At 41.3% G+C, this 12,944-nt stretch overlaps 1 protein-coding gene across 1 annotated transcript in view; it reads left to right on the forward strand.

Moving 5' to 3' along the window:
- Positions 1–12,944, forward strand: part of LOC115465213 (orexin receptor type 2-like) — a 107,459-nt gene that overhangs the window by 33,935 nt on the left and 60,580 nt on the right. Inside the window, exons 2-3 of the mRNA XM_030195611.1 lie at positions 8,622–8,800; positions 11,008–11,251. Of these exons, the coding sequence (XP_030051471.1) occupies positions 8,622–8,800; positions 11,008–11,251 (423 nt within the window). The remainder of the gene's footprint in view (positions 1–8,621; positions 8,801–11,007; positions 11,252–12,944) is intronic.

Here is a 12,944-nt window from a genome sequence, read left to right on the forward strand (position 1 = left end):
GTATACCTTGCAGCATTTATATGAAGTCCATATCAGTGGCCCCTAGGATGCCCCATTGCTCTCTTGGGATGTCTGGGAGACCAGTCTACTAAAAATGTTAGCCCCTCCTATATTCCAATGTTTTATTTTTCTATGTTTTTCACTTGTATGTCCCCCCCCCCCCCCCCTCCAAAACAAAATGACCTGAACAGATAAATGCACAGAGCTTAGGCAAATGATTCCATGCTAGTGGGCCTGCAATAGAAAAAGCACAATCGTTTAGTTCCTCAAAATGTGTCTTTCTCAAATCAGATATATCTAAAAGTCGTGAGCTTTCTGATCTTAATATTCAAGGTGGCACATAAATTTTCAACACTGATTTGACCATCATTTCTAAATTGCCACTCAAAGGCTCTTATTCTGTGCAGTTCAGAGTACAGTGCTGCACAGGAATGGTACCCCAAGTCATTGTTTTAAACTGGTGTAATTGATTGAAAATGAGAACAGTCTGATAAAAGCCTAGCCACAGCATTTTGTATAATTTGAAACGCTTTTAATTTTGTAGTTGGCATCCCCATGTAAATGGCATTACAGCTATCTAGACCACTACTAATAGCAAGAGCTTGAGCAACTGATCTTAATTCTTCAGCTGGAATACTACCATTCAACTTACTCAACAATTGTAGTTTGAAAAAAAGAATGTTTTTAGTACATTATGAACTTGATGTTTAAATCCCAACATAGAGCCTCTTCTAAAATACAGGAGAAATCAACATTTATGCACCAGCTACATGTGGCATAAACATCCATTTTAGAAAAATAAACATTGAAAGTTTCAATGGGTTGAAAACCAGCACATAAATGTATACATGCCGGCACATACATGCTTTTCTTTACCCTTTTAGAAGTTCAAATCTGTTTTATCCTGACACTGTCAAAGACACCAGTATCCCTTGCCAGTTTGGATTTTTAGAGTGGAAGGACAAAATCCACTGGGGGATTAAGGGTGCAACCTCACCTAATCCCTCCAGTGCAGTGCTGCTTAATCAAAGCAGTTTACAAAAACCTAGACATGCTTGGTAGCAAGTAAGAATCCTAAGGTTAGGGCATCGGCCTTTATTCCCCTTTTGAAATGGGGGGATACAAGTATATCTTCTAGGCACTGCCTCATACCACCCAAAACACACCCAGATCACGTGCCCTTGCTATTTGCATGCACTTGGGTTTTTGACATGCATATACAGTGGTGGAAATAAGTATTTGATCCCTTGCTGATTTTGTAAGTTTGCCCACTGACAAAGACATGAGCAGCCCATAATTGAAGGGTAGGTTATTGGTAACAGTGAGAGATAGCACATCACAAATTAAATCCGGAAAATCACATTGTGGAAAGTATATGAATTTATTTGCATTCTGCAGAGGGAAATAAGTATTTGATCCCCCACCAACCAGTAAGAGATCTGGCCCCTACAGACCAGGTAGATGCTCCAAATCAACTCGTTACCTGCATGACAGACAGCTGTCGGCAATGGTCACCTGTATGAAAGACACCTGTCCACAGACTCAGTGAATCAGTCAGACTCTAACCTCTACAAAATGGCCAAGAGCAAGGAGCAAGGATGTCAGGGACAAGATCATACACCTGCACAAGGCTGGAATGGGCTACAAAACCATCAGTAAGATGCTGGGCGAGAAGGAGACAACTGTTGGTGCCATAGTAAGAAAATGGAAGAAGTACAAAATGACTGTCAATCGACAAAGATCTGGGGCTCCACGCAAAATCTCACCTCGTGGGGTATCCTTGATCATGAGGAAGGTTAGAAATCAGCCTACAACTACAAGGGGGGAACTTGTCAATGATCTCAAGGCAGCTGGGACCACTGTCACCACGAAAACCATTGGTAACACATTACGACATAACGGATTGCAATCCTGCAGTGCCCGCAAGGTCCCCCTGCTCCGGAAGGCACATGTGACGGCCCGTCTGAAGTTTGCCAGTGAACACCTGGATGATGCCGAGAGTGATTGGGAGAAGGTGCTGTGGTCAGATGAGACAAAAATTGAGCTCTTTGGCATGAACTCAACTCGCCGTGTTTGGAGGAAGAGAAATGCTGCCTATGACCCAAAGAACACCGTCCCCACTGTCAAGCATGGAGGTGGAAATGTTATGTTTTGGGGGTGTTTCTCTGCTAAGGGCACAGGACTACTTCACCGCATCAATGGGAGAATGGATGGGGCCATGTACCGTACAATTCTGAGTGACAACCTCCTTCCCTCCGCCAGGGCCTTAAAAATGGGTCGTGGCTGGGTCTTCCAGCACGACAATGACCCAAAACATACAGCCAAGGCAACAAAGGAGTGGCTCAGGAAGAAGCACATTAGGGTCATGGAGTGGCCTAGCCAGTCACCAGACCTTAATCCCATTGAAAACTTATGGAGGGAGCTGAAGCTGCGAGTTGCCAAGCGACAGCCCAGAACTCTTAATGATTTAGAGATGATCTGCAAAGAGGAGTGGACCAAAATTCCTCCTGACATGTGTGCAAACCTCATCATCAACTACAGAAGACGTCTGACCGCTGTGCTTGCCAACAAGGGTTTTGCCACCAAGTATTAGGTCTTGTTTGCCAGAGGGATTAAATACTTATTTCCCTCTGCAGAATGCAAATAAATTCATATACTTTCCACAATGTGATTTTCCGGATTTAATTTGTGATGTGCTATCTCTCACTGTTACCAATAACCTACCCTTCAATTATGGGCTGCTCATGTCTTTGTCAGTGGGCAAACTTACAAAATCAGCAAGGGATCAAATACTTATTTCCACCACTGTATCGGCTTTGTAGAATGGGAACTTACGTGCTAATGCAAGATAAACTTTTAAATACTGTTTTATGCACATCTCAAATATCAATAACCCTTCTAAAAGGACCATCATTGGAACCTAAAGAACCTAATTATCTTTATAAAATATGACCCTACTTGGCCTTCACACATAGGTGACCTGTTATAGGTGACTGTCCCTGAAAATGCACGCAAGTATGTGCAATCTTGTCATCCCCACATACCACGGATTACCTATTGAGTATTGTATACAATTCAAGGTTCATATTTAAACTCATAAAGCCCTGTCTACTGGAATATTGGATTACTTAGCCACTATAACAAGCCCTTACATTCTAGCTAGGTTATTGAGATCCATGAATGACCATCATATGTTACATCCTAGTCCTTTAATGGCATACTGGGAATCCACCAAGAAAAGTGTATATTTTTTTGCTCCTTCTTTATGGTATGTCCTTCCTTTGGCCCTTGGCTCAGAGTCTGTTTTCTGTGAATTAAAAATAGAATTGAAAGCTCTTTTTTTTAAACCTGGGACAAGAGGTGCAATGATGGGTGGTATCTGCACTAAGGAATGCCTACAGCCAATGTTGCTTTGATATTTGAATGTCTCTTTGGAATGTCTGGTATCTTTCTTTTTATTTAATAGAATTATTTTTATTTTACTGGGTTTTATTATAAATCGCTCTGATTTGCTTTGCAATTAAGGGCGATCTCATCAAGTTCCTAATAAACATAAACAATAACCTCTATGCACAGGATAAGTTTCTAAGAGTCATTATACGTATCTATACTGGTGTATATATAGAAGAAAACACCTTTATAAAATTTCTGTCTGACCTGTGTTATGTGCGAAGTGCAAAAGCTTTATAGGCAACTATCCTGCTTATTTTCGAAGGAGAAGGCCGGCCATCTTCCAACACAAATCTGGAGATGGCCGGCCTTCTCCTAAACCCGGCCAAATCGGTAAAATCGAAAGCCAATTTTGGCCGGCTTCAACTGCTTTCCGTCGCAGGGCCGGCCAAAGTTAAAGGAGGTGTGTCAGCAGGGTACCGAAGGAGGGATGAAGGCGTGGTTACGAGATGGCCGGCTTTGGCTGATAATGGAAAAAAGAAGGCCAGCTCTGATGAGCACCTGGCCAGCTTTACTTGGTCCATTTATTTTTACAACCAAGCCTCAAAAAAGTGCCCCGACTGACCAGATGACCACTGGAGGGAATCAGGGATGACCTCCCCTTACTCCCCCAGTAGTCACCAACCCCCTCCCACCCCAAAAAAATAAATAAATAAACATTTTTGTGCCAGCCTCAAATGTCATACCCAGCTCCATCACAGCACTATTCAGGTCCCTAGAGCAGTTTTTAGTTAGTACTGCAGTTCACTTCAGGCAGGCGGATCCACGCCCATCCCCCCCACACCTATTACACTTGTGGAGGTAAATGGGAGCCCTCCAAAACCCACCCGGAACCCACTGTACCCACGTGTAGATGCCCCCGTTACCCTTTAAGGGCTATGGTAGTGTTATACAGTTGTGGGTAGTGGGTTTGGGGGGCTCAGCACACAAGGTAAGGGAGCTATGCACCTGGGATCAATTTGTGAAGTCCACTGCAGTGCCCCCTAGGGTGCCCGGTTGGTGCCCTGGCATGTAAGGGGGACCACTGCACTAAAAATGCTGGCTCCTCCTTTGTTATACCTTGGATTTGGCCGGGTTTGAGATGGCCGCCATTAGTTTCCATTATCGGCAAAACCAATGGCGGCCATCTCTAACGCCGGTGATCTCTAAGGCTGGCCCAAATGTTGAGATTTGGCCGGCCCCGATTGTATTATCGAAACGAAAGATGGCCGGCCATCTTGTTTCGATAATACGGTCGGCTATGCCGCTTTACTGGGCCGGCCTTAGAGATGGCCGCCCATATAGATGGCTGGCCCCGTTCGATTATGCCCCATCCACGTGTCTTTATAAATTATGAGCACAAATCCTGTAGCTCAAGAGCCAGGATATGTGATCACAGATACAATGCACGCAACCATTAAGGATGCAAGAAAATTGTGATTCTTCTCAGAAAGTCATGTTCTAGTGCATGCACTCTTGCCATCACATGTACTTGTAAGTGCAGAATAATTTTATAAGAAGCATTTCCCCCCCCCCCCCCCCAATTCTATATATGGGGCTAGATTCCACATATGGCACCAAAAAAATTGGCGCCAAAAAAAACTGCTATTCTGTAAGCTGCACTTAAAGTTAGGTGCAGTTTATAGAATAGTGCTTATGCCCAGGAATTGCTCCTAACTTTAGGCCTGGCCATTTGTACCAACTGAAATGTGGTGCAAATGTATGCACCTACATTAGGCACGTATCCCAGTTATGCTATAACAATGCATGTTAATTTTAGGAACGCCCATGACTCTCCCATTTTGGCTCCCCCTTTTTCAGATCATGAATAAATGGCAATTAAATCTAATTAGTGCTAGTAATTGCTTGCTAAAAAGCCAATTATTGGTGCTAATTAGTTTGTTAAATTAAATAGCACTCACAAATTGGGCATGCACCCAAATTGGTGTGCACAATTTTTGGCAACTTTATGGAATTAGGGGGATGGTGCCCATAGTTAGGTATGGATTTCCACATGCTGTTTCCATTTCTGTGCATAATTTATTATTTATTTATTTAGAATATGTTTATTCTGCATGTTCTTCACAATTCTTAGCAGATTACAGATAAAATATACACAATAAAATAAACCAAACATAACAAGGTCAACTCAACTGCAAATTCTCACCTTCTCCTTAACCTCGTAGTACAGGACTCGATTCTCAGTATATTAAAATCAGACTCCAGCATATGCTTGGATAAACAAAACATGTTTTCAGTTCCTTTTTAGAGAAATCTAAACTCTGAATCTCTCTCAACTCAAGAAGCAAAGAATTCCAAAGTGCAGGTCAATTATTGTAAATATCACTGAATGATATTCCTCTAATCGTACAGATGAAAAAGATGTAATCTCCAAAAGAACCCTGTTCATTGATCTCAAATTTCTTACTGTTTGGTATAAATTTAACCCTGCTGCAATGATCTCAGAAACTTAATTTAAAACTTTAAATACCAAAGATATTATCTTATACCTTATCCTTTGTTCAATAGGAAGCCAGTGAAGCTGTTTCATCACAGGTGAAATTTGTGTATAACGAGAATACATTCTTAGATAATCCTGCCAAAAGACCATTACAATAGTCAAAACAAGGGATAATGACACTTTTATTAACCAAAAAATTACAATAATAGGTTAATTAGATCTAAGGATCAATCAATTGACCTTAACAATTGCTAATTAGAGCCAATTAGTAATTATGGATGGAAATGCTTTGCACCCTGTTCTATAACCCCCTACACCTAATTTCCATCATGCTCTATTCCAAAGTGAGCATGGAATACCTGGAATACCAAAGGGAAAGGAGATGGGATTTGATATACTACTTTCTGTGGATACAATCGAAGCGGTTTACATATTATATACAGGTACTCATTTTGTACCTGGGGCAATTGAGGGTTAAGTGACTTGCCCATGGTCACAAGGAGCTGCCGTGAGAATCAAACCTGGTTCCCAGGTTTGTAGGCAGCTATACTATTAGGCTACTCATCCATTTCCACACCTAACTGCCATTAGTTGGGTGCAAGCATCTACACTGCCTTTGGTGGGTGTAAACGCTCATGCCCAAAGTTAGCTAAAAATAAGCATATGCTAAACACTAGAGATGTGGAGAACAAACCAGCAGATCAGTGTAATATCCAAAATACTTTATTGAAGATATCGTATGTTAGACAATTGCCCGACACAGGCCATGTTTCGCCCAACAGACCTTTTACTGATCACTTGGCGACAGAACAGGAGACGCTGTTTTGTGCTGCATATGCTGGTTTTTTCAAAAAAATTCCTTTTATCCTTATCCTGATATGAAATTTATGAATGTTCTTATTTAAGAAAGATACAGACTAGCCCCTGACGCAGCCCTCTTGTTGGGCGAAACACAGCCTGTGTCGGGCAATTGTCTAACATACGATATCTTCAATAAAGTATTTTGGATATTACACTGATCTGCTGGTTTGTTCTCCACGTTGGATTTTGCAGATCGTTTGCCTTGTTGTTTTCTGAAACACTAGAGATGTCCATTTATTCCTGTGGGTGTCTCTAGTGTTTAGTGCTCTCTATCATTAATGTATGTTAAGAACGCTACCATGCCTTTGTAAAAGACCCCCTTAGTGCGCATCATTCTGGCAGCTGACTTTGGGTGACCTTTACCTTATTCCCCCCTTTTCCCCCAGATTCTATATAACATGCCTAGAGATCTGCACTGAAATCCAAGTGTATTCCATAACAACATGTGTAACTTAATTGGCTTAATAAACTAATTAGCATTGATAACAGTTCTTAAGCAATAATGAGCACTAATTATTAGAATTTATTCACACAACTCGCTAAGCATTGCACCTAACTTCTAATGTGCACAGGCAAAAGGGGGCATGGTTATAGGTGGGGAAATGGGCATTTTGTGGCTGTTCCAAAATTTGCATGTGATGTTGTAGAATATGGCCCTCTGTGCCTAAATCTATGCACCGGGATTTATGCCATGTTTCATTGGTATAAATGGAGCCAAATAGATTTAGGAGCTATGATTTCTGCCTAAGCGTATTTTATATACCGCACCTAAATCTTGGCACAGCTTATAGAACAAGCTTAGGCGGAAATGTTATCCATGTGGATTATTTAGGCACCAAATATAGAATCCCCCCCTCTTTATGTGCATATCCTGGCATATACATATGAAAATGCCTTTATAAAATTACCCTCCACATGTCAAGTTGCTGTGTTAACTGTGCGAATGTGCACTAATAGTGCTTAACAAACTTAGGGCACCTTTTACCAAGTTGCGGCAAAAAGGGGCCTATGCTGACATCGGCGCATGTTTTTCAAGGCCCCCTTTTCCTTTCTGCAGGAAATGGCCAAGCAGCAAGTAAAGCACTTGCCGCGTGGCCATTTCGGGGGATCCCTTATCTCCACCCATTGAGGTGGCGGTAAGGGCTCCTTTGCTAACCTGGCAGCAACCAGGCAGTGATTACCGCCGGGTGCACCCCAGTGCTACAAAAAGAAATATATTTTTGTAGCGCTGAATATGACGGCGCACTAGGGGTAAGAAGTACCGCCGGGCTGCTGTGGTAGCCCGGCAGTACTTCCTGTTTAGTAAGCAGTAAACCCGCGTTGGGCTCACTGCTGCTTAGTAAAAGGGGCCCTTAGTAAATTGGACTGTACATACACCTTAATTCTCCTGATCTTCTCCTGCCCCCTGACACTTTTACCTCCTGATCAATGTATGCATACAGCTTCACAGGAGGAGGACTTTTTATCTGAAGTTCGGCTGGGCAATTTTCAAAAGCTATTTATACTTGGGCATACAGGTGTTTCTCAGCATGAAAGCCTATGAAAATTGACTCTTGCTACAGAAACTGTTAATGAAAACTATTTATTTCATGCAACTAGATCGTTGGTTCTTAACCCAGTCCTTGTGACACACCCAGTCAGTCAGGTTTTCAGAATATGCACAATAAATATGCATGCAATAAGTTTGCATACAGTGGAAACAGTGAATGCAAAGTTATCTCATACATATTCATATTTTGAGTATCCAGAAAACCTGACTGGCTGGGTGTGTCTTGATGACTGGGTTGAGAACCTTGTATTAGATGGAAACTTTTGTTTTCGAAAAATATCTCATTCTTATAAAAGGCTTAACTCTTCCTTTTAATTTCAGTTTGTGTTGCTGTGTGGAAGAATCATCATATGAGGACGGTTACCAACTACTTTATAGTCAACCTCTCCTTTGCTGATATTCTTGTTACAATCACTTGTCTTCCAGCAACATTGGTAGTTGATATCACAGAAACCTGGTTCTTTGGGAAGACTCTCTGCAAAGTTATTCCCTACTTGCAGGTATAGTTTCTTTTTAATAATAAATTCTCTTTCAACATATAAAAGAATACAGTAGGTTCCACTGGGGGTAATATCTCTAAATGGATTAGTTTTGACCATACAATGACAGTAACCAACTTCAATTCTAAGCCAAGGCACGTGGAGTATGATCACAGACTCTCCAATTTACTGTGAATACTTGCCATATTATTTCTATCATGTCAAAAAGAGCTTCCTTCTGACTTCATAGGTTGTAATTTGTATAGTCAAGATATTAAGGTTTGTTTTGAAATTACTGGGGTTTTTTTTGCATGCTGATCACTGCTGATCTCCAGATATTCATTAACAGGCCATATCTGGACACCAGTACTGAATATCCAGGGCTCATTCAAAATCTGCTAGCGTCAGAGTCCTATGCAGATTCCAGCCAATATTCAGCCAGGGAATGCATAAGACACTTATGTGGGCCCTGATGAATATCGGCCGGGACCTGAATAAGGACAAGTAGGTGTTCCGATGCTGCGCTGCCCCAGTCATGACCCCCTGACCTCCCACTGAAGAAAACTGAAGCCCCAACCCAAGTCCCCGCCCCTCCCACATCCATAGGCTCCCCCTGGGCCTACCTGAAATCTTCCTGATGGTTTAGGGGAATTGTACTGGCAGGAGCAATGCCCACTCATTCTTGCCCGTTGCAGGTTCAGACTCATATTGGCCTCCACAAGTCCTAGTGGCAATCTTGCAGCTTTTTTGTTGTCCTTGCTTTAGCTGTTTACTTAACTAGTTAGAAGTCTGAATATCACCACTAACCAGTTAAATACCAGTTTCTCCCAGGCTCGACCCAAGCTCTGCCCATAGACCGCCCCTGTACTAACCAGACAGTGTGAGAGCAGTTTGTGGTGATATTCAGAGGCCCTGTCTGGCTAAATGCTTCCAAATTTCAGCAGTTAGGTGATTAAACTGGGCAGGAGGCTTTGAATATCAGGTGGATGATTTCTAATTTTTTCTAGGAACAGAAGATTTAGTGAACTAAACTGAATATATTTAATCCTTGCTATGATTACAACTCTATCACTGCATAACTGGAGTAGACAGCATAATCTTATCTATATTCTATCAAATACCACAGATTTTAAATTTGAAGATGACACAAAACTATTCGAGGTAGTCAAAACAAATGTAGACTGAAAAATTGCAGGAAGACCTTAGGAAATTGGAAGACAGGGCAACCAAATGGCAGATAAAATTTAATGTGGACAAATGCAAAATGATGAACATTGGGAAGAATAATCTGAATCACAGTTACCTGTTGCTAGGGTCCACCTTGGCGATCAGCACCCAAGAAAAAGATCTAGCTATCAACATAGACAATACACCAAAATCTTCTGCTCAGTGTGTGATGGTGGCCAGAAATCAAACTGGATGCTAGGAATTATTAGGAAAGGGATGGTAAATAAACCCGAGAAACTATAATGCCTCTGTATCATTCCATGGTGTGACCTCACCGTGAGCATTGCGTTCAGTTCTGGTCTCTGTATCTCAAAAAAGATATAGCAGAATTAGAAAAAGTTCAAAGAAGAGCAGCCAAAATGCTAAAGAGACTGGTTAGGGTCCACTTAGGTTAGAGTTCTTCAGCTTGGAAAAGAGACGGATGAGGGGAGATATGATTGAGGTCTACAAAATCCTGAGTGCTGTAGAACAAGTGGAATTGAATCAATTTTTTACTCTTTCAAAAGTACAAAGATTAGGGGGCACTCAATTAAGTTACATGGAAATACGTTTACAACAAATAGGCGGAAATACTTTTTCACTCAATCAATAGTTAATCTCTGGAACTCTTTCCCAGAGGATGTCATAACATCGGTTAGCTTATCTGGGTTTAAAAAATGTTTGGACAAGTTCCTGGAGGAAAAATCCATAGACTGCTATCAAGACAGATATGGGGAAGCCACTGCTTGCCCTGGGATTGGTAGAATGGTATGTTGATACTGTTTGGGTTTCTGCCAGAAACATGTGACCTGGATTGGCCACTGTTGGAAGCAGAATACTGGGCTAGATGGACCATTGGTCTGATCCAGTATGGCTATTCTTATGTTCTTCACGTAATACATGTTGATGACTATATTATTTACAAAACTATTTCATAATGTAAAGAGACTGTTTTATGTAATGTAGAAATTATTTCCAACAGTCTAAGAATGAAGTCCTTACAGAATTTTTTATTTTCTTAGACTGTGTCCGTCTCTGTGTCTGTACTGACACTTAGCTGCATTGCCCTGGATCGCTGGTATGCAATTTGTCATCCGCTGATGTTTAAAAGCACAGCCAAGCGAGCGAGGAACAGCATTATAATTATCTGGATTGTGTCCTGTGTCATAATGATTCCTCAAGCTATTGTTATGGAGTGCAGCAGTGTGTTCCCAGAGCTTGCCAACAGGACCATCTTATTTACAGTATGCGATGAGCACTGGGGAGGTAAGTGTGAACTGATCTCAAATATTATCCCCCAATATTTAAACAGCATGGTCAGCATTGGCTTTAAATGCTGGATGTGGCACTTAAATCTAGGACCAAATATTGAGCACTGACGGATAATGGTGTTGAATATTCAGGAATAGACTGATTGCCAGAGTTATCTGTGTACTAATGATATTCAGTGCCATTATCTGGGTGAGTTAGGACAGCTATTTTTTTTAATCCTATCTCTCTCACAGAAAGTGGTACTGGCATTGCTTGGATAAATTTCAGATCCATCCCCGGATGCCCCAGCGCTATCCAGACATTGCTGGAGCAGTCAGTGAAGATTTTCAGGGGCATTATTTGCATAATGACGCCGAAAACCTAGTTAAAGCCCCAGTGAGTGGTACTTATCCAAGTAAGTGCTGCTAAATATTAGGTCCTATGTTTTGACCAGAAATGCCAAATAGGGGTGAATTGTATAAATCACGTCTAAAAGGTTGGTGCAACCCCCCCCCCCCCCCCCCCCCCGCTTAAGTGCTATTCTATAAGCTGCGCCTAAAGATAGGCAAGGTTTATAGAATAGCACTTAAGCACAGGTGTCATGTTTATTTATTTATTTATTGAATTTTTATCCCACATTTTCCCACCTCTTTGCAGGCTCAATGTGGCTTACAATATATCATGAATAATGGAAATATATAATGAAATAGACATTTGTTATTATGGAAAGAACTTGGATAGCATGATAATGAAAAAGCATGATATTAGTAAAACAAGCAAGTATTATATGACAGTACTGGATATGTAAGGAGGAGTTCACATTTGTTGATCTTTGTGGTATGCCTTGTTAAAGAGATGGGTCTTCAGTAGTTTGCGGAAATTAGTTAGTTCATAGATCGTTTTTAAGTTGCGCGGCAGCGCATTCCAGAATTGTGTACTCAAGTAGGAAAAGGTTGACGCGTGCGTTAGTTTGTATTTTAGACCTTTACAGTTGGGGAAGTGAAGGTTGAGAAATGTACGGGATGATTTTTTAGCGTTCCTGGGTGGTAAGTCTATCAGGTCTGACATGTAGGCAGGGGCATCTCCATGAATAATTTTGTGAACTAGAGTACATATTTTGAACGTGATGTGTTCTTTAAGTGGGAGCCAGTGCAGCTTTTCTGGTAGAGGTTATCACTTTCATATTTTGTTTTACTGAATATGAATCTCCCTGCAGTGTTCTGGGCTGTCTGAAGTTTCTTGATTATCTGCTCTTTGCAGCCAGCGTAGAGTGTGTTGCAATAGTCTAGATGGCTGAGTACCATTGATTGTACTAGGTTACGGAAGACGGTCCTTGGGAAGAAAGGTTTTATTCTTTTTAATTGCCACATTGAGTGGAACATCTTCTTGGTTGTGTTTTTTGTGTGATTTTCAAGTGTTAGGTGTCTATCAATGGTAACTCCAAGAATTTTTAGGGTGTCCGATATTGGAAGATTCAGTTTTGGTGTGTTAATGGTGGTGAATTTGTTCATGTTATGTGGAGAGGTGAGTATTAGGCATTGGGTTTTTTCTGCATTAAGTTTCAGCTGAAATGCATCCGCCCATGAATGCATGATATGTAGACTTTGGTTGATGTCATTGGAAATTTCCCTTAAATCTTGTTTAAATGGGATGTAGATCGTTACGTCATCTGCGTATATGTATGGATTGAGGTTTTGGTTAGATAGTA

This window comes from Microcaecilia unicolor, chromosome 3, assembly GCF_901765095.1.
Source record: "Microcaecilia unicolor chromosome 3, aMicUni1.1, whole genome shotgun sequence".
In the NCBI taxonomy this organism is placed as follows: domain Eukaryota; kingdom Metazoa; phylum Chordata; class Amphibia; order Gymnophiona; family Siphonopidae; genus Microcaecilia; species Microcaecilia unicolor.